The sequence below is a fragment of the Lepidochelys olivacea genome (assembly GCF_965140295.1).
Source record: "Lepidochelys olivacea isolate rLepOli2 genome assembly, chromosome: 5".
NCBI lineage: Eukaryota > Metazoa > Chordata > Testudines > Cheloniidae > Lepidochelys > Lepidochelys olivacea.
Genome location: NC_140415.1, coordinates 125060016 through 125087891, shown reverse-complemented (window position 1 = coordinate 125087891; position 27876 = coordinate 125060016). Strand labels below are relative to the sequence as shown.

At 50.8% G+C, this 27876-nt stretch overlaps 2 protein-coding genes across 2 annotated transcripts; both read right to left on the bottom strand.

Moving 5' to 3' along the window:
* On the bottom strand, positions 1-27780 carry LOC311520613 (perilipin-3-like; the record flags this gene model as incomplete). Its single annotated transcript, XM_084628181.1, has 13 exons — positions 1-1114; positions 1225-1344; positions 2226-2413; positions 3434-3719; positions 4059-4147; positions 5627-5819; positions 6364-6443; positions 23324-23456; positions 24804-24994; positions 25710-25995; positions 26101-26183; positions 26895-27090; positions 27727-27780. 13 exons carry the CDS (start codon positions 27778-27780, stop codon positions 734-736), a joined length of 2280 nt encoding a protein of 759 aa, XP_084484307.1. The 3' UTR covers positions 1-733.
* On the bottom strand, positions 11332-18470 carry LOC311521408 (perilipin-3-like; the record flags this gene model as incomplete). Its single annotated transcript, XM_084629741.1, has 8 exons — positions 11332-12318; positions 13502-13630; positions 14055-14230; positions 14730-14967; positions 15342-15424; positions 16075-16270; positions 17217-17296; positions 18425-18470. 8 exons carry the CDS (start codon positions 18468-18470, stop codon positions 11956-11958), a joined length of 1311 nt encoding a protein of 436 aa, XP_084485867.1. The 3' UTR covers positions 11332-11955.
* Positions 27781-27876: the final 96 nt, after the last annotated feature.

The following is a 27876-nucleotide window of genomic DNA, read 5'->3' as shown; positions in this document are numbered from 1 at the left end:
GGGAGGGGCGGGGTCTTTCTAGGGGCAGACACTGGATTTTGTCAGGGGAGGAGCATGAGACCAGCCTCTATACCTCAACAATGCAAGGCTATTAAGAGGACAAAAGCTAGCAACCATTACAAGGCCATGTGCAGTGGAGCAGGAGATGGTACTTGCAGAACAGACAGTTACTATGCATGGTCTTGAGTTTCCATGCTTAAGGCTGTACTCTAAAGAGAAGAAGAGAGCTTTGGGGGTTTTTTGAGAAAAAGTGTGAGGTTCTGCACTATCTGGTCAGACGTCTGCACAGCAGGGGCAGGAAGACCAGAAAGCAGACCAGGTCCCATCCTCACTCTTTTTATACCCTTAACAGACAGGCCAGAGGAAGCCCTACCAGAGGTCAGAGACAGGAGTCTCTGAAATAAAGGGATTGGAGGTCTGCTCCCCATTCCCTTGGGGGAGACATTAAGGCCATAAATCTTAGGGCCTGCATCAAAGAGTGGTATTCCCACTCAAGCCTCACCAGGAAGAGCATCAGAGGTATTCTAGCAAGTGGGGACTTGAATACAAGATAGACAGCCTTATATACATTCTACGTCTGGCTGTCTGCACACTGCAGAGTCATTATGTGCAAAGTAACGGACAGGCTCCTATCCCAAAGCCAACTATGGCTGGGCTATTCTAGCGGTGAACATTAAGCTCCATTTGAGCAGTAGTGAGATGTATTGCATTAGATCACCATACAGCCACTACTTCAGGCCTCCACTGGCACCCCTGCCTTCTCAGCCTCTGCCGGTTCCTCTGCCTTCTCAGTAGAGTCTCCAGCAGGGACAAAGGGTCCCACAATCCATGTGAGAGGTGTGTTCTGCACCACATATTCCAGCAGCCCATCCAGGGACTCCTGGGCTTCGGTCAACTTCTCCCGGGTCTGGGTCAGGATACCCTCAGACAGTGCCCGGAAGGATTGGACATTGGAGAAGGAAGTCTGGAGCTCTCCCATATTCTGGTAGGCTTGCTGGACCTTCTCCTGCAGAGTGGCAGGGAGACCCTGGATGTTGGGCAGGAGGCTATGGCAGGTGGTCCACACCTGCAGGATGAGGTTATGGGAAGTGGCTAGAGCCTGGGCCACCATCTCCTGTAGAGAGAGATAGGAGGGAGAGTGACTATGTGCATGTGAAGCTCACTCCTGTCATGACATGCTGTAGACACAAGGTGCAGTGCAACAATGCAAGAGAGGAAGGATACCTCTGGCTGCGGTGAGCCATTGTCCTCACTGCCTCCTGGCTGGCCCTTGCGACACTCCAGCCATATCTGCTGCGGTTTCTCCTGCCCATCATGGGCCTTCTGACCCAGGGCCTGTTCCATCTAGGAGAGGGAACATAGGATTCCACAGCAACAAGTCACACACTTGCATAGCTAATAGTGGCTGGAGGAACTGCTTGTGCACAGGACACAATTCACCATCTACCACTACAGTGGGGCTGGTCAGGCCAGGCAGACGCTGTAGTCTATAGGCCAGTTTGTTAGCCTGGGATAGAATTTGGGGTTTGAGTTCGATACTCTTGTATTCTATAAGAATGTGTGAATAAAAGACAGAGACACAGTATTGCTTTTGCCTGGCCAGATGGGTTTGTTATATAATGGGAACAAGGAAGAACAGTTAAAGCGTTACAGGGTATAGTGGGAGTGGAATGTGAGCACACACTGACAGGCTGCCTAGCTCCTTTAAGCCATGGTCAAGCAACCAGTTAGAAGGGACAAGTGGGTGGAGGGAGAATAAAAAAAGGGAGGTGGAGGCATATAAAAAACCCTAAAAGCCAAAGAAAAGCCTGGCCTTGGCTAGAGCACAACCTCACTCCTTACCCATGGGATACAAAAGTGGGACAAAGACTCCCGACTTATGACTCCAAAACAGAGCATGACCATAATGTGCAAGAGGTGCGACTAGGGGTGTCCACTACAGGTCTATTTGGGCCTGCTAAGAAGGAGGCGATGGGGACAAAAGAGGCTCTGCAGCATCAAAGCTGGGAACAGGACACTGGGGAACAGACACTGCCAGCGTGTAGAGCTATAAATTAACATTGCATTGCCTGCACTTCAGACTTCTGCTTTCTGTCTGCATGACAAGACCCAAGGGAGAGGGGGAAGGAAAAGCCTTCTCACAGACACACAGCAAGTTATGTAGCTATCAAGACAGAGGGCTTTACACAAAGCAGACCTGGGAGGAAGGGGTTTAGTGTTCCTACCAGGTCACTGATTTGCTGGAGCTGGGAGAGGGCCTCCAGGGTGCGCTGCCTGGCTTGTCTCATCTTGCCCAGGGCATGCTGGTAGGCTCGCTGGCGCAGCGTGCTCGACAGGGAACCCAGACGCACGTAGTAACTCCGCTGCTCTGCGGGAGCCTCTCCAGGCCCCTCCAGGGATACTGCGAGTTTAGCTGGAAAGAACAGGAGAACCAGGATCTAGTCAGCAGGGAGCTGACAGGCACAGGATGCTTTCAGACCGTGTGCCAGCAAGCCACTCTTGTATTATTTTAGTTTGGGCTGTACTAGAGCCGAGAGCTGGAGAAAGGGAGCCAGCACAATATTACCTCTGCCTTCAAACTTTATCAGAGTTCAAACATCTGCCATAGGGCAAGTTAACTGAAGGTAACTCGAACTTCTAGACTGTGGACCGACTCCAACTGTAGAAGTGTTCCCAATTCCAGTTTGCACTGAGCTCTTGCATAGCACTTGCTACTCCAGTCTCCTATCCAGCATCTCAACTGGACAGTGACCTGGCTGGCATTGCCTCTCAACTGAGCAGCTGTACTGTCTATATGTGCAAGAGACAAGCCTCACCAAGCTACAAAATGCTACTGTGCATAATTTCAGCAACAGCCTACCATGAGCACAAGCCTTGCCCACCCCACTCACTGCAGTGCCATTGAGCAGGAGATCTCACAAGCACCACATGAGCGGATCTGGGATACCTGCAGGGACACTTAAGACTCCAGAATGGGGGCCGCAGTTTACCACTCTGCTCCCTGGCTTGAGTGAGCCACCTACAGCAAGATTAAAGCTAGTTTGTGCAGGAGCAGATGCTCACTCAAGGCTGGCCCTAGGCAGAATCTGAAAGCCACCACTTGGGTTTTGAGCATAGGATGCACCTCCAGCCTTACTTTTTAAGCAGAGAGAGAGCCATGCTTAGCATTAGTATTACAAAGCCACACCGGGGGACCACAAAAGTAACCCCATGTGACAAGTGCAAGTTATGATGCACTGAACGCCTGTATACCAGCAATGGGTACAGTATGAGCAAGTTACACCTGGGCACCACCATTGATCTGTGGTATGGGGAGACGAAGCTTCTTGTCATCCAAGTTACCCCTAGGGCCATACCAAAAACCTGTGTAGGGGTATCAGAGACAGGGATCATGTTTCTTTAGGTTTATGAAGGAGTGTAGGAGCATTCTAACCAAGTTCCTCATCCGTCATCGGGAGGTAGTGATCCACCAACGACTCAGATGTTTTAAGTACCAAGTCAACACCGCTCATGATTATCTGCCCCATGCTGGAGCCCATCACTGTGCTCATGCTGCCGGTCACTGCTGGTTTGGTCACCTCCACGCTCTCCTGGACAGCCCCTTTGGCCACACCCACCATGCTGGTCACTGCATCCTTGGCCTCAGTGACCGTGCTGCAGACTGCATCCTTGGCATCTGTCTGTGTGGATGATACTAGCTCTTTGGCATCAGAGGCCACCTGCAGGCAGAGGAAAGGTCAGTTTATGTCCACTCAAAAGAGCAAGAGACACTTACACTTGGGCACCAAATTGGGGCAGTGAAATCCCCCCACAACACAAGCACTGACTCACCTGAAACTCCTCTTCTCCCTCTGCCTGACAGAGCCTTCTGTTGGCTGATGCAATGCTCCTAGTGGAGATTGCATGGACCGCCCCTCTCCCCTCCCTGGGAACATTTTGCTTCTGCAATCTAGCAGCTGTGCTCGGTCAGAGCCTTCCTCAGCTAGGGCAGTACCAGGTCTCAAACCGCTGCAGCCCTTCCCCTCCACAGGGAGCCCTGAAACAAAGGCTAGAGTTACCTGGTCATCTGGCTGTTGGAGGATGGGCAGCTTCTCCTCCAGTTTGTCCAGGCTCTCGCAGGCGCAGTCACTGGCTGATACTAACAGTTCTAGGATTAGATACCAAAAGCCTTTCCATTTCAATAGGCCATGCATGTTCAGGGGGGTTAACCAAGTTCCTTGCACCCTCTATACATGTGAGGTCACCTCCTTTTCCCCTCTTTGAGAGGTGAACTAGTCAGCGGCTGGAGTAAGTTTGTGCTGGAGTCAGACTAGACCTCAGGAAGTGGTTCTTGTTCCTATTTGTGAACAAAGTCACTAGACCACGCTGCCCATGTGAAGGAGTGGTTTACTTCTGCTGGGAGAGGCCCTCAGGTGGGAGAAGGACACTTTGTGAAAAGGAACCTCTCCTCCAGACAGTTCATTCCAGCACCTCTGTTCTAGCTGCCATGCCAGCACTGCTCCAGAACATGGCGCTGTTTGTGCCCCAGTGGAGTTACGCTGCTGGCCAGGGGTGGATTGTTGGTGGTGGTCTTTTTGGCTGGCAATGCTCAGCCTTCAACACAGTTTCCTGTGGAGTCTCACCAGCAGGCTGGGGTGGAATAAAACAGAAGGCATCCAGTACACTACCTGGAGACCGAGTTGGGATTGTGAGAATGGGGTCTGCTAACAGCAGCAGGCATAGGGAGTTGTGTAGGAGGCTCCAGCTAAGCACTGCTTGACACGTGTCTGGTGGCTGGTACCAGAGGGTCTAGCAGGGGAGCTGGAACCAATGTGTATAGTGGTGGTGCTGAGAGCCATTGAACCAAAACTGTAAACCCTGCATATGATAGAAACCACTTCAAGCCAGGGGGATGCGGCAGCACCCCTGGCATCTATGGGGCCTGGTGGAGTTGTTTCTGCACCATTAATTAAGGGAGATGCAGACCTGTCATTTGTTTCTTGTACATTGTGACCAGCACTGAGTGGGAAGGCTACATGGCATGTTTGTGTTGGAGCTCTTCAGGGCTTGAGCCCGGACAGCAGGACCCTGGATTTCAACTGAAGCCAGTAACAGGAACGGAGTTACGTCTCAGTGTGGACATGCTGAGCATAAAGGGTATAGGAGACAGCTCCACTCCTCATTTGGGCACAGCCCAGATGCAGCAGTCAATAGCAGTATTACAAGGCTGTGTATGAAGCAGATTAAATCATGGAAACATGTCAAGCCCAAGACATGTAACTGCTTTGGCCTGGTGGTGTCGAACTGTGCTACCCCCAGCAATCAGGAAGCTTCATTCACAGTTCTTTGTATTTGGCATATAAAGTGGTGGACCCCATGTAACTGAATAATGCGGACCATGGTTCAGAGTGGTGTTTGGTACTCATGTGCTATGTTGATGGGCATTCTGCAGCACCCATGATGTAGTCAGTGGGGATACCGGGTGAAGCAGGGAGCCCTTCTCCCAGGATGAAGGAGCATCATGCACCTACACAGGAGAGGAAGGCTCCATTTCTCACTCGGGGAGGACATTTCTGTCTTGGGACTCACTTGGCAATTCACTCCCCATCCCCCCTGCATATGGGATCATCCCCCCTCCTTCACTCACCCTGAGGCTCTTGCTGATCCAGGATGGGCTGGGTCCCACTGACTGTGGCAGATGTGATGGTCCTCACTCCAGTCTCTGCCACATCACAGATGGATCTGATGACAGGATGGGTCTCTTTGATGGATGTGTAAGTGGAGACCATGTCGTAAGCAGCACTGACCAAGGGCAGACTGGCCACTCTGCTCACCAAGTTCTAACAGGAGAACAAAAAGGAGAGTCATGACCACCATTGCTTGCTAGTTAGTATGAAGGACTATGGGTAGGCCAGCTACCTTTACTCTCCATCACCCCCTTCAGATTTGAAGGTCTGCAGCCTCCTGGGCAAAGGAGGCCAGACACAGTAACACCAGAGCATTAAGTCTGTCAGCCACTTCTTGGAGAGCCCTTTAATGGTGTAGTGACTTCCTAGGATGGGGCAGGCCTCAGTGCCACCACGCTCACCAGTCATGCTGAGGAGCAGCACTGTATTCCCATTACAGAGAGAGTGATGGTTAGCTACTACTGTAGGTCACAGTAGCCATCTAGATTTACCAGCCAAGTTGGAACCTGGACTCCTCAGGAGGGCTGATGATGCTTCTTGTTCTGCTACCTAGGTCTAGGAATAGGCTGGTTCGCCACCACCATATGCCTGGTGCTAGAGCCACTGCAGCAGTCACTATAGGATGATGACTGGCTAGAAGTCTGAGCAGCCAGAACCAGGCTCTCACCTGCCAGATTTCCAGCACACACACACTCACCTGTTGCTCCTGCTCCCCTCTCTTTGAGGGAGCATCCTGAACATCGTTCTCGTTAGAAGACATGGTGAAGCCAAGTGCTGCTGGGGAAGAGACCACCACAGAGGTTAGCCTACCAACAAGAGGCAAGCGGTGCCCAGACTAACAGCTTAAATGCAGACAGTGCGTTTTATCATTCCTCAAGTGCCCAAGGCAGTTCTATTGCGGGCAGAGTCATCTTACCCATTACCTTTTCAGCCACTCTAGTTTACTCCAAGAGACTAGAGCCAACCAATGCAGCAGCTCAGTCATGCCACTTGCTTGCCATAGAGGGGTGGCCAAACCCAGAGGGAGTGGCACAGGCAGGTCTGGGAAGGCTGTGTAGGTTACAGTGACAACAGTTGCTTTACAATCCAGCAACCGCTAGTGAGTGTTCCTGCAACACATGACCAGCAAGAAGCCCACAGCTCCCTCAGCAGGTGCTGATAACTGCTTTGTCCAGCATCATTAAAGAGATCGAAATGAGAGGATACAGCCAACCAAGCTCACCATCCAGCAGCTAGGAGATCAAGGGTTAGGATTTCATTCTTACACTGCACACAAAATAGTCAAAATGGGGACCACAAGCAGTTTGCCTTGTTTATAGCATTTCCCCTCATGTGGGGTTCAGAGAAAGACAGGTTTAGAGTTGGAGGAGAAGCTTGAAGGGAAGAGTTTCCTCAAGTACATGAAATACCAGCTACTAAGCTTGAAAACAAGCCTAATGGAAGGTAAACATCCCCCTGCAGACAGACGGCAACCCTGTGACCATCATCATGGGACCATTTGTAAGTAGTTAAGGACTCCCATTCTCACAGTGAGAGAGTTCCCCTCGCTAGAGGCACCAGAGTTGTTGACCAGGTGTTAGAGAGTCAGACCACTTGATGTAGAGATTTAAAGCCCCATCAGAATTTCAGCTAAAACAGCAGATTTGTCTTTTCTATGATCATATTCCACCTGTTTCTCATTAGCCCTGCCTTACTAAGCTCATTGATTAAACCTGGTTAATTGATTCAGCTTCCCAAGGCAGGTAATTCCTATCTGTAGCTGATTAGTCAAGACCTCATAACAAAGCCATAAACCTTTAAAACACAACAAAAACCAAAAAAAAAATCCACCCACTCATCCCCACCCCCCAAACACTCTTGGGTTTCACCCAGGAAGGGTGACTGGGCAGTACTGGGACTAGCCTGACACTCAGGATTGACAAGAAAGTCTCATAACTCCCCCTTCTTTCCTCTTCACTAATCCAGAGTTTCACAGATCACAAGACAAACTCAAGAGCTTTCATCTCTAAGCATCTCCCTTCTAGGCCAGTACTGAAAGGTCTGAAGTTTGTTTCTTAGTAATGCAGATGCCGCACACTGAAATAGGTTAAATTAAAACCACACATTTCACAGCTGAAAAAACAAACAAAAAGAAACCCCACCAAACACTTCAGAACAGGCCAAACAACCCATCTCTCCAACAGGCAGGCATAGTTATTTCAATAAGAAACACAGCCTACCCCAGCAAGGTTCTCCAGTCAGTTCCCAGATCCTGCACTAGTACAGTATACAAATGCTGCTCAGGCTTTATATACCAGTGCTGATGTCATCGGAGGGCAGGCCTAGACAGACAGCACCAGAAAGAAATCAGAGCTCTCCACCCTGACCAATGAGTAGCTTTGTAGGAAACACCTTTTCCCCTTCAGCCATCTTAACAAAACAACAGGTATTAATGGAGCCCTGACATTATAGATTCATGGGTTCCAAGGCAAAAGGGGCCATTGTGATCATCTACTCTGACCTCCTGTATAGCACAGGTCAGAGATCTGCCCCCACCCCCAATAATTCCTAGAGCAGAGCTTTTAGAAAAACATCCAGCCTTGATTTAAAAATGGTCAGTGATGGAGAATCCACCATGACCCTTTGGTTAATTGTTTCAATGCTTAATTACTGTCACTTGTAAAAATGTATGCCTTGTTTCCAATCTGAATTTGTCTAGCTTCAACTTCCAACCATTGGATGGTGTTACACCTTTGACTGCTAGATTGGAGAGCTTATTCTCAAATATTTGTTCCCTATGTAGGTACTTCCAAACTGTGATCAAGTCATCCCTTGGCCTTCTCTTTGTTAAGATAAATAAATTGACCTCTTTGAGTTTATCACTATAAGGCAGGTTTTCTAATCATTCTCTGGCTCTTCTCAGAACCCTCCTCAATTTGTCAACATCCTTCTTGAATTGCGGACACCAAAACTGGACACAGCATTTCAGCAGCAGTCACATCAGTGCCAAATAGAGATAACATAACCTCTCTCCTCCTACTTGAGATTCCCCTGTTTATGCATCCCAGGATCACATTAACACTTTTTGCCACATCACCACACTGGGAGCTCATGTTCAGTTGATTATCCCACAAATATTTTTCAGAGTCACTGCTTCCCAGGATAGATTCTGCCCCCAACCCAATCCTGTAAGCATGGCCTACATTCTTTTTTCCTAGGCATATACATATAACATTTAGCCATGTTAAAATGCAGATTGTTTGCTTTTACCAAGTAACCTGTCCTCTTTATTATTTACCATTTCCCCAATTTTTTTGTCATGTGCAAATTTTATCAGTGATTTTATTTTTTTTCTTCCACGTCATTGATAAAAATGTTAAAATAATATAGGGCCAAGAACTGATCCCCCTGGGACCCCACTAGAAATACATCAACTCCATGGTGATTCCCTGTTTACAATTACATTTTGAGACCTATCAGTTAGCCAGTTTTTAATCATATGCCATCAGCTAGCTCATTTTAACAGGGATATTAAAATAAATCAGAGAGTGCAGGCAGCAGGGCTATCAGGGGAATAGTGAGAGCCATAATTTTAGATGTTTTATCAGTGTGATTGGCTGAGAAGTACAACCACTGAGTGAGACAATGTCTCTCAGGGAATGCTTAGGGCTCATGATTCCTGCCCAGAAGAGCGGACCACTTCAGCACAGCAGGATTCTGCTCCTAGATGGCAGCATAGCTAAAAGATAGCACTTGGACAAAGCGATCAGCTCATTTCAGGTCTCCCAGGCTCCCATAGGAGGCCCCAAAATACACTTAGCTTGAGGCTGTAGCCCCATTCCACACTAGGACGTGGACCCTGTTGTTCAGTGCAATTGGGCATTTTCTGTGGTTGTTTGCTTCACTGTCTATTTTGGGAAAGGCCAGGGTGTTTTCTTTGGTCCAGGACCAGCCAAGCTGTCTCCTTAGTTAATTTCTGGTTATCCTTGTGGATTCCATTTATAATTTTAGCCTGTATTTTCACTAGCCCCAGCTTGTCTAGGAATACTTTTAAATGTGTTCCACAGGTCTCTGGTACTCCTTGGCAGCTTGGCTACATTTTGGTACTGCAGCTGCTGTGACAATTTTCCCTTTGGTGAAAACTGAGAGTTACACGATTGCCTGGTGTGACATGGACCAGGAAGCACCTGTGCAGACTTCCTGAGGAGAAACATTGGCATAGCACATAAAGGTCTCATTTTCTTGTGGATGAGGTGTATTTTCTCGTCTCTCATACTCACAGGTGAGTGGTGTGGAACAGGAGAGACATTTTCACAAAACTTTACATAAGTGTTTCCCTAGTTCATTGCAGAGGATTTTGCAAGCCACACATCTGGGGTTAATTGAATTTTTTTCAGTCAGAACTGACATTCAGTGAAACTCTAGCAATTGAACCAGGGATGCTTAAGTATAAGCTTCTACATCTTGAGCTAAAGGAGGCCATAGCATATATTCACAAGTGGTTTATACTAACTGAGGCCTGACTGATTTGGTTTCTTTGAAGCCCAGGAACTTCTAAAACAAAATGAGAGTCTTAATAGCATTCTTAAAAAGAAAAGGAGGACTTGTGGCACCTTAGAGACTAACCAATTTATTTGGGCATAAGCTTTCGTGAGCTACAGCAAATACAGACTAACATGGCTGTTACTCTGAAATAGCATTCTTGTAATCTGAAAAAGGAATGCTGCAAGTGGAATCACACTGACCCCCTTTGATCATCCACAGCAAAGACACCTAATACTTGAGCTAGGGAAATTCTGTAACTTTGGTCAGAGTGACAACTCTGAGAGAAGGGAAGAGGAGTTCCCTCAAATTCCTTTGGGTCATTTCTCAAGTGTCTTTTCTAGCTGTGTTAATATACTGGGCCAAGTTCTGCTTTCTTTGAAATCCAAGCAGGGATGTTGAGTGCAGTAGAAATCAAAGGAAGGACCTAGTTATCTGAGCATTGTCTGCAAGCTGGTCTGGTTCCTGGGCAGGTGGTGACTGTTGAGGGTGAGACTACAGTCACCTTTCAGGGGAACATTTTACACCAGTACTTGTAGCAGTGAGGATTCTTTAGCATCATCCTGCATGAGATCAAGTTCCCCAACCCCACCTGACTAGAAACACTTAGAAAGCTTCTCTGATGAAGGCTTTAAGCATCTCCTTTGGCAGGCCATAAAGCCAATGAGAGAGGTAGAGGGGCAGGACTCAGGGAAGGCAACATGTAATTGGTTAGGCTAAGAAATGGGGAAGAGAAGGCAGAATGGCAAGCCCCAGAAATCTGAGTGGTCCAAGGCAGAGCATCATTCCCATGGCCAGGGACTGAGCAATACTCTCCACCCTGCATTGTCTTCAGTGGGTGGAGGGGCAGAACAGCATCTGTGGGAGATGGCATTTCCTGACATTGTTAGCACTCTGAGTCTGTTCAGCCCAGGACAGCAAGTAAGCAAAGGAACCAAAGTCAGGCTGCCCTAGTCAGGGACAGCTGGTCTCCAGGACATGGCTCAGTCAGAGGGTATATTCAAGGTGGGATAGCAAGACAGGAAGAGATCTGCAGATGAACACAAGGACGAGACTTGTCTGAAAGTGGCTTGTGTTTATTGTGGAAGAGGCTAGCTGTGTTAACATACAGAAGTGCTTAGTCACCTTTTATATCTACCAGCCCCTATGCACTTCCATTAACAAGGCTCAGTTACAGTTACCTTAGAGAAACCCAGCACAGGAATGAGAGAGGTGGGAGGAACACCGATAACTGAACTAGCAGTATTGGTTGAATGCTGTTTGAAGGAAGGCCAGGTGAAGCCCTCACACTAGACAAATGATACCTTAGAACCTCTAGGTGGACTGGAGTCAGCCCCCTGTAACCAGCATGTGCTCAACACCTCAGGATTCCCAAGGTAGTGGGGGTCCCATCTCTGACCCACCTTTCTCCAGCCTGGAAGTTGAGCTTGCAGGAAGCGAGAGCCAGCTCAGTAGGACCCATCAGTCTTAGAAGCCAAGTCACCATGAGACATGCCTTCTGAAGGCTTCCAGCTAAGGCCCATTTAATAGGTGGGTGTTCTAGACAGTTGGCTACTCATGAGAAATTATTCTGTCCATCACTTATAGTGGGGAGGTGACAAAACTAAGGTATTAGAACCGCAAACCCAGCACAGATGGGCTCATCAAGGTGAAAAGATTTGCCTCCATTCCATGAGTTATTGCAATAATTCCTGTGACATGCTGTTCACCACAAACAACTGCAGCATGGTGGGGTGGGAGAAGAGAAGCAGATATGGATATGAAATGTTCAGGCTGTGGCCTCCTCTGCAGAGCCAGTGGGAGAACCAGCAGAGTCTTCAGCAGGAGTGAAGGGTCCCACGATCCACGTGAGAGGTGTGTTCTGCACCACGTATTCCAGCAGCTCATCCAGGGACTCCTGGGCTTTGGTCAACTTCTCCCGAGTCTGGGTCAGGATACCCTCAGACAACTCCTGGAGGGACTGGACATGGGAGAGCTCCAGACTTCCTTCTCCAATGTTCTGGTAGGCTTGCTGGACCTTCTCCTGGAGAGTGGCAGGGAGACCCTGGATGTTGGGCAGGAGGCTATGGCAGGTGGGCCACACCTGCAGGATGAGGTTATGGGAAGTGGCTAGAGCCTGGGCCACCATCTCCTGTAGAGAGAGATAGGAGGGAGAGTGACTAGATGTGTGAAGCTCACTCCTGTCATGACATGCTGTGCAGCACTGTCACATTGAGTCTTTGCAAGAGGACAATGACACTGTGACTGCGCCCCACATTCACAACAGCAGTGCTGTTATGTGGCATTTTGTACAAAGTATGCCTTGTAAGGTATCATTCTGAAAGTCTTAATCTGTTGACCATTAATATCTCAGATGGTGTGCACTATTGTTTTATATGAAGTTAAAAAGTTTTGCTATGTATGGGTTACTAAAGGTGTTGAAAACACCCACAAGCAGCTTTTGAGGTACAACAATAAAGAAGCTACAGTGCTGATGGCCCTTCAACAAAGACAATGGCCCATGGAAGAGCTTAGGCTATGAGTCATGGCTGCTATGACTCAGCAAGGCACGCAAGGGCATGACACCATATTTTTCCCCCACAAGCTGGGCTAGAAACTTGCCAGGAACCCTTTGTTCCAACCTATGTTGAAAGACATCTCTTGGCCTCACTCCCCCACACAAGAGGTCTCCTGGAACCCCCCTGAGGGGCAGAGACTAAACTGGGGGAAGTTTAGCCTGGGGCCAGAATGGATTTCTAGCCTATGTATGGAAGCTTGGTGGACTGCTCATATCAACCAGGGTGAGATATTGCTAATTCAAACCATATCTAGTATATTAGGCTTAGTTTGCCTTTATTTGCCAAGTAATCTGCTTGCTATCACTTCTAATTGCTTGAATTCTATCTTTCTGTAGTTAAACTTGTTTTATGTTTTATCTTAACCAGTGTGTCTTTAAGTGAAGTGTTTGGGAATCCTAGCTCTAAACAGAGGCTGTTACATGTCTTCCCTACATCAAGGGGGGTGGGGGAAGCAAACTATTAATGAACTTATGTTTTACAGATCCCTGTGCAGCATAAGATGGTATAATTCTGGGTTTTTGCTGCAGTAGGGGTGCAAGGCAGGGGAGTTAGGAAATTGGCTGAAGGCCTCCTGTTTGTCCATGAGTGGCTTAGATAAAAGTACTCAGGTAACTCAGTTGGGTGTGTGGAGCCACCTGCTGTTGTGTTGGGTGATAACAGTTCCTGGAGAGTCAGGCTGTGTATCAGCAGAGCAAGGTGAGAAAGGCCACCCCAGCTGAGCTGTTTGGGAGCTGTGGTTCCAACCCCATCAGATACCGCTGGCTGTGGTGAGCGGTCATCCTCACTGCCTCCCAGCTGGCCCTTGTGCCACTCCAGCCACATCTGCTGCAGCTTCTCCTGCCCATCATGAACCTTCTGACTCATGGCCTGCTTGACATGGTCTATCTAGAGGATACAGGGGTTCAGTCACTATGTGGGACAGCAGAGAACAAGAGCTCCTCCCAGTATTGCTCCCAGTGTGTACAGGGGAGCAGCAGAAGCTGAGTGAAGCAGACAGTGCCACACTTGTGATACCACTAGGCTGGAGACCCTTCACCTGGAAGGGAGCTGTTGACTTCTGCAGCCACCAAATACCAGTGTCACAGTACACCCACTTCCATGGATGCAGGTGTCATGCACCCAGGACTACATGGCACTCAGCTGGGCTTTGAGCTATAGTTGTGTGCAGGCACTGCATGACTGTCCCCCCCCACCCGCTCACATGGTCATTCAGGGACATGCAGAGCTTGGCAAACAACTGTCTGATCTTCAGTGATCAGAGCAGCTACGGGGGGGGGGGGGAACACTACAGTAAGACAAAAGGTCATACCAGGTCAATGGTTTGCTGGAGCTGGGACAGGGCCTCCAGGGTGTGCTGTCTGGCTTGTCTCATCTTGCCCAGGGCGTGCTGGTAGGCTCGCTGGTGGAGTTTGATAGAAAGGGAACCCAGACGCACAAAGTAACTCTTCTGCTCTCCAGATCCCTCCACAGGGGTTGCCAGCTCACCTGGAATACAGCAAGGGAGAAATTGTCAGTTGTGATGAGACCTGAACTGCAGAGTCAGACCCCAGGTCTGGTATTCTGTTCCAGGCTATGGACTCCTAGCTACAGGCACTGATGTATCACAAACACACAAGGTGAGGATCACTACAATGAGGGAGCAGGCAGAGACATGGACACCAGTATTCATTCCAGCTCTGCCTCCCGGATGAGATGGGAGATTCCCCTCCACCCACCAATACCATATTTTCTGTAAAGAAAGGATATCTGGTAAACTGTTTCCAGCTGCCAACATTTACTGCAGGATGTCCACTAGCTGCCACCTAATGGGCAGAACACAAGCCAGATTCTCAAGTTGCAAGAGACAGCAGGCCTGTGTGATCAAGGTGGGTTGCATGGCCCTCGTTACCCCACAGAGCATGAGGGAGCATATTAGGAGGATACAGAGGTTAACAAAGCTCCATTCTGCTATTGTGCCATGGAGAGCCAGCACCAGTATACTTACTGAGCTCCTCCTCGGTCATGGGGAGGTAGTGATCCATCAACTGCTCAGATTTCCCCAGAGCCATGTTCATGCTGCTGGTCACTGTGGATTTGGTCACCTCCACGCTCTCCTGGACAGCCCCTTGGGCCACACCCACCATGCTGGTCACTACATCCTTCACCTCAGTGACCATGCTGCAGACTGCATCCTTGGCACCCACCATTGTGGCACACACTAGGTCTTGGGCATCTGAAGCCACCTAGAGGCAGGTGTCAGAGGAGAGGTCATGGCCACATATGCCAGAGCTACAAGATGGGTGGGGTTTTTTTGGGGGGGGGGGGGGGAAGGAGGGAGGTGGAAGCATAGCAGGCACTCCCTCCAAGTGGAGAATGCTCTTCTGTGGAAGCTTTCTAGCATACTGACTAGCATACACGCCCCCCACCCCCTGGCCTCCTTGTGCAGGAGTTACAGCTGTGGGAAGCTCCAGACAAAACCTGGATTTCAAGAAAGTGTTTGTTGCTAGTTGGCAGGTTGCTACTTGGCAGCATCAATGGAGTAGATGAGGCAGTAATTCTGTGGTCTGCCCACAAACCAGAAAGTGTGTTTTTTGTAACCAGGGTGCAGGGTTCTTACCTTCTGCACAGTCTGTTGTAGCACTGGAAGCTTCCCCTCCAGGGTGTCTAGTCCCTTATGGGCATATTCGTTTGCTGCTGCAACTACAAGAGGATCAGAGTGGTTTCCCTCAACTCCTTCCTAGGTGTTCAATCACAGCAAGCATTTGGGCAGGGGGACCCCCGGCCCTGATGTCCCTTTGATGTAAATACCCTCCCCATGTGTCGTGTGGGGCTAAGAACTCAGGTCCTGGCTACCAGTTCCGGGTTCAGAGTGCTGGCCCCAAGATCCCTCAGGAGAACAAGACAGCCCCCCAAAGCAACCAGAACCTCTTGAGATTAATGTTCTGTTGCACTCTAGCTCTTGTCAGGGATTCCCATGGGCTTCTGCAAGCCTCAGTCCAGTGTTTTTAGACTGGTTAGTGCCCCATTCTCTTTATGGGGATGGAGAAATCAGGGTTGGATGCCGGACGCTGCTTGCTCTCAGCTGGCTTCTCCCAGTCCTGGGAGGGGGGAACCATGCCCTGCCCCACAGCAATCCCTGCAGAGCAGCACTAGTCCCCATGGAGTGTTACCTGCCCAGTGTCTTGTCCCAGGACCTGTGTCCAGCTGCAAGGAGACAACACACCAGGAAGGGGGCACTGTCTACAAACACTCATTTGCCAGGACATGAGAGTGAACTCAGGTAAGATCTGTCAGTTACCCACCCCAGGCTGTTCATACAGGAGTGTTCCTGCCTCCCCTCCCTTACTCACGCTGTGGCTCCAGCTGGTCCAGGATGGGCCGTGCCCCGGTGATGGCAGCAGAGGTGATGGCCCTCACCCCAGTCTCTACTACCTCACAGACCCCCTTGATGGCTGGGTGGGTCTCTTTGGTGGCAGTGTAGCTGGCAGAGGCCATCTCACAGGCAGATCTGACCAAGGGCAGGCCAGCCACCCTGTCCCCTGCAGTCTGAGGGAGGGGAAGGAATCAGCTGGGGAACATTCGCTGTCTGGGGCACATGGCTGGACCGAGTGACTCCTCGGTCTGTTACCCTCTTGGGAACGTTAACTCTGTACCCAGCTAGCCACAGAGCTGGGTGCCGAAGAGTTCAGCGCTCCCCCATCCCAGGCCATTTTGGCTCCTCCACACCATAACCCAGCTAGCTCAGCGTTAACAGTTAGTGACACCCCCAGAATGATCCTTGCTTCCTTCTACACACGTACGGCATAGCAGAGATCCACTCCCAGCAGCGTAGGGGGCTATATCCATCTATTGTATCCCAGCTGGGAATCCACAGCTAAGCTCTAACCCCATCCTTGCTGCTGACAGGGTTAATACAGCTAGTCCTGGGCTTCCTTTCACAAGAACTAGTGGATGGGAAAAGTCCTGCCTGAGGAGTGCCTCTGCACGAATCCCCTTGTGCTCCAGGGTTAGCATCTGCAATCAGTACAGCAGGGACGAGTGCCGGGCTGCTCCAGAACTATTCTGGTTAGCACTCGCCAAAGCCAATTTGGAAGAAAAGCGAACAACAAAAACTTCTCTGCTAACTGGAGATTGCCAAACAGTTCAAATCAGAAACACCAAGAGGTTTTGAAACAAGCTTTGGGGAATTGACCTTTTCGGTTACAGCAACGGCAAGAGTGAAAAGAACATCAATTTCACTTAGCTGCTCTGTGGAGTGGGAGCCTCCAAGACCTCAGATACCCTGCTCCAGACAGGCTTCCCAGGACTCTACAGGGCTCCCCCTCAGACTGGCAGGTTTCCCTGGGAAGCCTGCCTGCATTTCATCAAGAGTTTTGTTGACTGGGCAATAGATTTGGCAAAACATTTCACTCCAGCACACTCGGCATTTTCCTGACACAATGAAGTTCTGTCAGAAGGACAGCAGGACGCCAGCTCCCCAGCATGGACCTACCTGTTGCTCCTGTCCCTGGGGCTCAGGGCAGGCAGCCCGGATTTCACTCACGTTACCAGACATGCAGAAAGGAGATGTCACTGCAAGAACCAGGAGGGACCCTTAAGGGATCAGCAAGCCTCAGGCTTCCAGCTGCACCACAGATTGCAGCCTCTCACTCATTTCTAACAGCTGCTGCAGTCCCTTGGCCAGTCGGTGCCTACTGCAGAAATGCACCCATGTGATTCCCCAGGGAGGGAAGCCACGCTGCAGGACTAGGTAATGCAGGAGCGCCCTTTTCAGCTCTCTTTTCTGGCTCATCCTAGCTACACTGGTGGCTGGGACCAAGGAAATGTATCCCAGGTCTTGGACACCTCAGTGAGCAGGACACAGGGCCAGGCAGGGGAAATTCCTCCTGCCGGCAGGAGTCAGAGCCATGACAGGGAACCGCAGCCTGGCTGCAGGGTCAGGGTAGTAACTGCACCAAGGGAGGAGTCAGCTTTCCCCTCCCCCCCCATGCACTCTACACACCAGGACCCAAACCCTGGCAGAGCAGTAGGAAGGGGCTCACAGCACCCCTTCAGTAATACAGGCTAGGTGGAGATGGGAGAACAGAGCAGCCCTAGGTGTTTCTAGGGTCTGACTCCTCTCCCTTCCCACAAGTAGACTGAGCTCCTCTGAGCCCCACCTCCTTGGACATGGGAGGAGAGGTCTATGGTCAAGGTGTGGTAGATATGCCCCCGGCCAGGCTGGAGCCTCTTTGCCAAGCACAGTACCCATAATAGATAGGGAGTTAGCATCAGGGTGTGCAAGGAGACAAGCTCCAGCAGCCCCCACAAACACCAGCTCTGTGTGGTCATGGCCAGCCAAGGAGAAGCTGCATAGGAGGCCCAGCTGGGAAGCCAGGATCCCAAGAGAAGAGGTTTCCTCTTGAGGGAGCAGAGCTCTTCCTTCCTGAGCCAGGATCTTGGCTGTTGCTTGTTCTAAGCTCTCACTGAACTTATGGCAGTAGCCAGGGTCAAGAGTGATTTTGTTCTCTTTAAACAGAGAGACAGTCTTTCTGCCCCTATCTCCCTTCCCTTTCTGCCAGATATTAATCTGGGTCAGAGCTAGATGCACAGGCAAGTGCAGCCAACTGACAAGGAGAGCAGGCCAGTCATCTAACCCCACAACTTCCCATGCTAACAGCCCTCAAGAACTGAAAGCAGTTCCAACTCTCCAGCTCTCACAATGGAAAGCCAAACACTGCAAGGCAAGCACAGCTTTAAGGTCCATTCCAATGACAGACAAGCTCAAACAAAACAATCCCCTTCAAACTCAACACTTCAGATCCCAAAGCCACAGTGCGCTGGCAGCCCACTGCTTACCAAGCCTGCTCCCTCAGCCATACACAAACCACCCCCTGCACAGCTTTTATAGCCCAGTGATGATGTCAGCACAGGGCGGGGACACTTGACAGACAGCTCATCAAAGCAATCAGGAAGGTGTACTCTACCCTGACCATTGAGGTCTGGAATCGGGGTGGAGCTTGTTGCCTTGGAAAATGGCAGTGTTACAATTGACATAGGGGGGTGTTTGCTTATATAGCGTCCCAGCTGTTCCAGGCAGGGGCCTTGACCACTGCGAAGATATCTGAGACAGGGGAAGCTGGTTCCCCAGCACCGAGTTCTCCTGGGTTCCTGTAGACCAGGGGTGGCCAACCTCTGACTCCGGAGCCCCGTGCGGCTCTTCAGAGGTTAATAGGCAGCTCCTTGTATAGGCACCGGCTCCGGGGCCGGAGCTACAGAGGCCAACTTTCCAATGGGCCGGGGGGTGCTCACTGCTCAACCCCGGCTCTGCCCCGGGCCCTGCCCCCACTCCACCCCTTCCCGCCCCCTCCCTTGAGCCTGCTGTGCCCTCGCTCCTCCCAATCCCCAGCCAGAACCTCCTGCATGCCACTAAACAGCTGATCAGGCAGTGTGGGGAAGAAGTGGGAGGTGCTGATCAGCGGGGCTGCTGCTGGGTGGGAGGTGCTGGGAGCGGGGGAGGGGAGGACTGATGGGGGGGCTGCTGGCGTATTACTGGGGCTCTTTGGCGATGTACGTTGGTAAATTCTGGCTCCTTCTCAGGCTCAGGTTGGCCACCCCTTGCGTAGAGGGTGATGGGATGCCTGTGGAGTGCTGAGGGGACATTTCCTAGGGTATGCCACATCCAGCACCTGACTGCCCATGGGCAGGCCCTGCCGGTGTGCAGATCTGCTGACCTCAGGAAGGGAGCACGGGCTTCAGGGCAACTCCACCCCAGGGGCTCTGGGTCACAGCAGCACAGAGCTAGTGTAGGATCGGGACCGCGGGGTTACCCCTGGGATGGTATGTCTATATCACTAAGGACATCCTCACACATTGCATGTGGACACTTCTCCTTCGGAAACCCTCTGGCTCCCAGTGCTGGCCGAGCAGCGTAATACGCCTCTGCAGTCAGCCGAGAGAGGACCCAGGCTGCTCCTGGAGCAGGCTGGGGGGCTAACGTCTTTAGTATCCCCCCGGCATAGACAAGGTGAGATGCCTGCATCAGGCCCACCAAGCTGCCAATGAATATCACCCTCACTTTGGAAGTGCCCATTAGCCAGGGAATTCCACCCCAGCTCCTTGGCATGTTTCAATTCAGTCGTTCAGGTCAGTGGGCAGCAGGGTGGTTGCTGCAGCTGTTTGCTTCCCCGTCCACTCTGGCAGAGGCTGGGTGCGTTCTCTGTCCCAGGGCTGGCTCATGCTGTGTGGTATTTCTCCCAGCGGGCGAGCGCTTTGTGTAGTGCTCAGCGGAGTGGGGCTCCAGTCCCGGGGGAGGCCTTTGGCCCTTACCCCAGTACCATTCATACACAATAAATCAGACTAACAACTCCATCGTTACCTGAGTTTTGCTTTCTCCTGGGAGCCCTGTGAAATGTTTGACAATCTCTCTGCCATGGTTTGGTGGCTGGCTCTTATATGCTTGATGCCATCACGAGCACTGTACCAGCAACAGGCATTTCCTCAGCAGACTCTCCTGGGAACCTTTTACCTTTGCTGTTCATAGCATTTCCCATCTCCACTAACTGCACTCAGTCTAACATAAGTGTCAGTTCAATGCAGGGAACCCCCAGGCGCAGGCGGTATCAGGGGAGCATTTGGGAAATGATGGGGATGACACAGCCACAGGGAAGGACAGAGTGGGGAAACAAGCTCAGGGAAAAGTTTGGGGGGTCAGTCATAGCCACTATGCTCGGCTCTGCCCTCTTCCCATTATCATTCCTGGCCTAGTTACTCCAGTGCCAAGGCCCTTCCCAGCCGGAGTGACAGCAGATCACACCAGACATAACTTCTTCCCTTAACCTCCCCATCGCCCTTCACACTGGGAGTAAAATCAAAGCAGGGAGTGCAAATGCCTGGAGCAGCTGAGGAGAGAGACGGAGGCCTGGGGCTGAGGCAGGTGCTCACCTCACTCCTTTAGAGCAAGCCTAGATGTTCACACTCATGTGTCTGTCCCACAGAGGGATGTGAGTGGGCCTCCATCCAGCCACACGACCTTCAGCTTCAGTGGCTGCAAAGGTCAGAGTGGGGCAGTGTTAGGCCCTGATTCTACAATGAGCCCTGCACAAACCAGCCCCTGCATTTACTCAGACCCCCAGTAACTTCAAGAGGCAGTTGGGAAGAGTAGCTGGGTTCCAGAGGGCTCTGCACAGGTGCAAGTAACACCAGCACAGAGAGACCATTGCATGCTCAGGGCTTAGAAACCACCTTCCCATCCATAGCCCTCCCACATACGCAGCCAGCAGAAGCAACAAGCCCAACCACATTCAGAGCACACTACAAGTCTTCCTACCTGGGATCTACAGCTACAATCACTCATTATCCAGAGGGTGCCACCCAGGAGAGAAAGCCAGCTGGGGGCAGGAAGCATCTCTTTCCTTTTCCCATTCTTCCTTCTAATATTCAGACCATTGGGGGTGTAACTGGTGTGATCTCTATGCTCACACCTTGGATCCTCCAACAGGCCTTTGGATTAAACACTTGAGCCCATGGGTGAATCATGCTGGGGTTTGCTGAAATAACTCACTGCTCCTTGTGCCATAAATACTGCATCCGGTGGGTTAGTCAGTTACTGCATTTGCTTTGTATAACTTAAGACTAGTCCAGCAACATTTTCGATGGGGTATCTTACGTCTGACCCTGGCTTGAGGATGTGTTAGAACCACCCCTTCCCTATGGAAAGATTAGCTGTAGGGACTGTGCTGGGGAAATGTAAGCTGCAATGCTCTTCATGGTGTAAAGAAAATTCAGCTTCTTTCCAAGTTTGAAGCAAATATCTGCTGATGTGAAATCCACTCATTGACCTCACACATTTTATTAGACATGGACTAAATAGCAAAGAGCTTCACGGGGCTTGAACACAGAAGTCAGATTAGCTGACCAGTACTCCTGCAGTCTGCACTTACTTTTCCATATCCCTAAAAGGAGAAGGCTAAGACCTTTACTCACTCCAGCAGGGCTCCACCTCACTAGTGCTTTTACTCACTCTTCCCCATGAGTTTGCTGGAGGAGCCATTTTTAATCCATAACACAGCAGGGTTTAGGAACACACCTCCAGTTCCACAGGCAGATTAGCTTCAGTAATTGCTCCCTGTCAGTTAGGAAGTTTCTGATTTTCCTGCAAAAAAGGACCTAAGGGTTACAGTGGACAAGAAGCTAGGACCTAGGAGTCAGCAGTGTGCCCTTGTTGCCAAGAAGGCCAATGGCATTTTGGGCTGTATAAGTAGGGGCATTACCAGCAGATTGAGAGATGTGATTGTTCCCCTCTATTTGACATTGGTGAGACCTCATCTGGAGTAGTGTGTCCAGTTTTGGGCCCCACATTACAAGAAGGAGAAAAAATTGGAAAGCATCCAGCAGAGGGCAACAAAAGTGATTAGGGGACTGGAACACATGAAATTATGAGGAGAGGCTTAGGGAACTGGAATTATTTAGACTGCAGAAGAGAAGAATGAGGGGGGATTTGATAGCAGCTTTCAACTACCTGAAAGGGGGTTCCAAAGAGGATGGATCTAGACTGCTCTCAGTGGTAGCAGATGACAGAACAAGGATCAGTGGTCTCAAGCTGCAGTGAGCGAGGTTTAGGTTGGATATTAGGAAAAACTTTTTACTAGGAGAGTGGTGAAGCACTGGAATGGGTTACCTAGGGAGGTGGTGGAACCTCCTTCCTTTGAAGTTTTTAAGGTCAGGCTTGACAAAGCCCTGGCTGGGATGATTTAGTTGGGGATTGGTCCTGCTTTGAGGAGGGGGTTGGACTAGATGACCTCCTAAGGTCCCTTCCAACCCTGATATTCTATGAAGAGCTTGGTATCCCCAGTCAATTGGAGTACAAGCTTGGCCCTTTCCAATGAGATCAGGAATAAACCAGCCACGGGAGCTGCTTACATCACCACTTTGATTACTAGTCTCCATCTTTGAGAGCTACACACCCACTCCTGGTCATGGTGCTGTTGCAGTGCTGAACCCGGGAGACATTTCCTTGCCTGAAGCTTTTTAATAGCTGAAGCCCAAGTTAGGATAAGCAACAGTGATGGAGCTGCCTAGATGACACTAGGCACTTGTGACTTCAAGCACAGACAGAAGCTCTCAGGAAAATGCATTACAAGCCCAGCACTGGTCCTACTATGGATCTCCCACAACCCTGAGCCACGTGACTGTAGTGTTGTAAACCTAGCCAGGCCAATACTAAGCAGTAGGAAAGGTTAGGCAGGTGCTTGGCTAATGGCAGGGAGGAAGGATGCAGGCTGGCTGATGTCCATGCTTCAGCATGACTATCTGCTGCTCTATTTCTTGCCACTAGTCTCCCTGTGTGTGCTTTGATAAATCCCAGTTGCCTGGAGTTGTCAATTCACCATCTCTTTTCCTAGACACTTCCAACGTGTTGAGCTTCTTGCACTGCACTTGAGGCAAGGCCTGGCACTGTCCCACCACTGTATGTGGCCCTTTTAACTTTGCTCATTACCAGTAGTAGGCTCTCAGTTCTCCACACACCCCATTTCCTCTCAAGGCCATAGTGCCCTCTCAACCTGGGTCTTTCCCTCTGTTAGTTGGTCTCAGAGTCTGTAATGTTATCTTGCTACCCACTGGAAGCCAGACGAGTGTTCTCAATGGGCTGTTGCCTCCTTCTACTTGAGAAAAGTCTCAATGGAAGAGTGTCAAATGGAGGCACCTGAAGAGATGCCTTCACGCAGGAGATGAGCTCAGCCATTCTGGAACCCTGCCAGAGAAAAAGGGGTTGTGGGGGTGTGTGAAGAAGAGGGGGAATGGGGTCACCTGTACAGTATATGTTCGTACAGAGCATGAGCCAGGGAGGGAATCACATTAAGCAAACAGCAATTTGAATGCAGTTGCGGTTTATTGTAACATTAAACCCTAGTTTTACACATTACAAAGCTAGGGAAAAGATCAAGCTCAGGAGCACTTCCTGTGTATAGAGGAAGACAGCTGTATGTATGTCCTGAGAGAAGCAGACTAGCCCTGCAAGGGATGCAGTCCTGCATGACTAGTGATGCCACCCTGTAACTGGTACTACATGGTTCTGGGGAAGTGTGCCTGGGAAATGACATTCAGGTTCTGCAGAAGGAAGACCTGACCTCAGTCCACCATCTGCCAAAGCAGAACTGTGGCCTCAGCAAGGAGGCCCCACACTAGCTATGCAGCTGGGCCCAGGAACAAACAGTGCCAATGGCACTGAGCATGGGAGGCTGCAGAGACCGTGTCAAGGTTCCTCCCCGACTCTGAACTCTAGGGTACAGATATGGGGACCTGCATGAAAAACCTCCTAAGCTTACTTTCACCAGCTTAGGTTAAAACTTCCCCAAGGTACAAATTAATTTTACCCTTTGCCCTTGGAATGTCCACTGCCACCACCAAACTCTAACTGGGTTTACTGGGAAACGTAGTTTGGACATGTCTTTCCTCCCAAAAACCCTCCCAACCCTTGCATCCCACTTCCTGGGGAAGGTTTGTTAAAAATCCTCACTAATTTGCATAGGTGACCTCAGACCCAAACCCTTGGATCTTAGGGCAAAGAAAAAGCATTCAGTTTTCTTACTAGACGACTTAATAGAAGTAAAGGAATAATCACCTCTGTAAAATCAGGATGGTAGATACCTTACAGGGTAATTAGATTCAAAACAGAGAATCCCTCTAGGCAAAACCTTAAGTTACAAAAAAGACACACAGACTGGGATAGTCATTGTAGCCAGCACAAATCTTTTCTTAGCCATTTAAAGAAATCATAATCTAACACATACCTAGCTAGATAACTTACTAAACGTTCTAAGACTCCATTCCTGATCTGTTCCCTGCAAAAGCAGCATATAGACAGACAGAGACCCTTGGTTTTTTCCCTCCTCCCAGCTTTTGAGAGTATCTTGTCTCCTCATTCGTCATTTAGGTCAGGTGCCAGCAAGGTTACCTTTAGCTTCTTAACCCTTTACAGGTGAGAGAACTTTTCCTCTGACCGGGAGGGATTTTAAAGTGGTTTACCCTTCCCTTTACATTTATGACAGACCGTGACCCACAGCAGCTACAGGGCAGGGGAGAGGGGTCGTGTTCCTACCAAGTCAATGATTTGCTGGAGCTGGGAGAGGGCCTCCAGGGTGCGCTGCCTGGCTTGTCTCATCTTGCCCAGGGCGTGCTGGTAGGCTCGCTGGCGCAGCGTGCTCGACAGGGAACCCAGACGCACGTAGTAACTCCGCTGCTCTGCGGGAGCCTCTCCAGGCCCCTCCAGGGGAGTTGTGGCAAGCTCAGCTGGAAGGGGGAAGGCGTCAGTTGGCAGCAGTGGTGCAAGTAAGGCAGTAAGGTCAGGTACGCCGCACCATTAAGACATTTGTTGCTGGGATGACGTACTGGAATGACGTTCGGTAGCCACTGAAAACCGCAGGGCTCTCAGGAAGCGCAGCAGCGAAAGGAGCAGAATGCTGGCACCTCCTCCGGTGTGTCTGTACCGCCCCCAGCTGGCCCCCCACCAACCCTTCCATGTAGTTGCATCTCCTGTCTGGAGTCTGTAGATCCCCCTGCACAAGGCAGGGTGGGGTCATTTGGGGGGGGGTGTCACGTGCCTCCCCCCCGCTTTTGGGTCCCTCCCATGAGTTGCCGTACTGGTAAGAATTAAAATCTACTTGTACCACCGGTTGGCAGAGCCAGGATACAAGGCAGGGATGCGTTCAGCCCTCCCAAAGCTTGTGACCGATGCAATCTTTCCCAGGACACATTTGGGTGCCCTGCAGCACTGACCAGTAAGGCAGCGGGTAGCTGCACAGGGAGCAGCATCAGACAGGGCGAGCGGAGGGCCCAGCATGAAGCAACTAAGGGAGGGCTAGGAGCCAAGCTAGGTTGCAAGCTAGCCTGAAGGAGAGGTGGCTCTTTTGGCAGCTCAGGCGTGAACACTGAACAGCTGTGAATCCAAGCCGTGCCTGAAGACACCAGGGTCACATTGGTTTGTATTCAGCAGAGGGGATCTTACCGAGCTCCTCCTCCGTCATGGGGAGGTAGTAGTCCACCAGCTGCTCAGATTTCCCCAATGCTGTGTCTATGCCACTCGCAGCCATCTGCCCCATGCGGGAGCCCATCACTGTGCTCATGCTGCTGGTCACGGCAGATTTGGTCACCTCCATGCTCTCATGGACAGCCCCTTGGGCCACGCCTACCATGCTGGTCACTGCATCCTTGGCCTCAGTGACCGTGCTGCAGACTGCATCCTTGGCACCCACCATTGTGGCACGCACGAGATCTTGGGCATCCAAAGCCACCTAGAGGAAAAGGGGTCAGAAGAGAGGTCACTGAACACCTAGCAGAAGTGAAGGGCCCACAGCCTCACCCTGCTCCAGGACCAGTTGTGACACTCGTGTGGTTACCTTCTCAATCAGCTGCTGCAGGATGGGCAGCTGCTCCTCCAGTCTGTCCAGACCCCGACAGGGATATTCATTAGCTGCTGCAACTGAAACAACCACAGAACTCGTTCCCTTAATTCCTTCATGTGCACAGATCTTGTGGGGCTGCTAATCTGTGTACATTGGAGGACTGGTGTTCCTAAGCAAGTGTCCCCAGGTTACTGATGGGAAAGCCAAGGAAGAGGGGTTGGGCAAGTTGCCCAAGGCTATGGAACCAGTCTGTTTCAGAGCCAGGTTTAGCACTCAGGAGATCGGGCTGCCAGTCATCTGTTCTGAAACCCTCTGGAGAAGCTGGGGGTGGATGGAGTCTCCAGTGCCTGCAATGGGCTCAGATCCCTTCAGCACTGGAGCTGCTTCCTGTGCCCTCTAGCAGGTATTGCTCCATGGCATTAGGTGCCATACACAGTGCATGTGGCTGTGTGGTACTGGGCCAGCCATGCACACCAGGGATTGTGCCTGGGCACTGCCTGCCTCTAGGCTGGCCCAGCTCAGCACCAGTACCTGAGCAAGAGTCCCCAACAGCAGCTGCTGCAGTCCTCAGAGTCTCTCCGCACAAGGCCAATGCCTTGGCCAGATCATGTCTAGGAGCTAGCCGAGTTCAAGGGAGCAGGAGAAGGGAGTCCGTGGATTCTGTTTGCTGCCAGTTGGAGGCCGAATTCAGTAGTGGGCCTAGAGCCACTGTAGGCTGAGCCTGCCCCCAGACCCACCTCCCTCGCAACACACACAAGAGCGTTCCTGTCTCCCTTTCCCTTACTCACGCTGTGGCTCCAGCTGGTCCAGGATGGGCCGTGCCCCGGTGATGGCAGCAGAGGTGATGGTCCTCACCCCAGTCTCTGCCACCTCACATATCGCTTTGATGGCTGGGTGGGTCTCTTTGGTGGCAGCATAGCTGGCAGAAGCCATCTCACAGGCAGAGCTGACCAAGGGCAGGCCAGCCACCCTGTGCCCTGCAGTCTGAGGGAGGGAAAGAGGAGTCAGCTGAGGAAGAGCTCCTGGCTTCTCAAGGTGTCCCTCCTGTCTCTTTCCCTCACAACTACTGATTCTGTAGGAGACTGTCCTCAGAGCTAGGCAGTCTTCAGTCCCTGTCAGGAGGGGTTCAGTGGCCTGCGTGTGACATTAGTTACACACCCAGAAACCTGGTCCCATTAGAACAGCTGCCTATATTCAGCAAAGTCTCAGGAACGCTGCTTTCGTCCTGGCAAACCCACCAACAAAACAGAACTGTGTCACGGTCTCGTTCCATCAGTGAGAGCAGGAATGGAGAGACCTTTTGTCTTTCCAAGTGCAGTCTCTCCTGATCAGGAACGATGTCTCGCTCTAGCACCCGGTACAATGTCCCTATTGGGCATTATAATCAGCGGGATTTGCCGGTGTTCGAGTGGAGACAGCATACAGAGGGTCACCAGTGCCGATGCTCCTCCTGGCTTCAGGGGGCACTTGTGGGCAGTGACTACGGCAATCTGAGAACTAGAACTTGGGAGCCTTAGCTAGTTTTATGGTTACGAGTCCCTGTCTCCAGCAGTGGAGACATTCAAGCTAGAACAGCCCTTCCAGCTGCCAAGCACACCTGCCTCCCCAGGAGGGACCCACCTGTTGCTCCTCTGCCTGGATCTCCACCTGTGGTTCATTTTCCTTAGCAGACATGGTGGAGTGAGATGTCCCTGCAAGACCCAAAAAGGAATATTGAGTGGCTACAGCAGGAAACAGTGAAATCAATATTGTGTACGAACACCAGGAGAG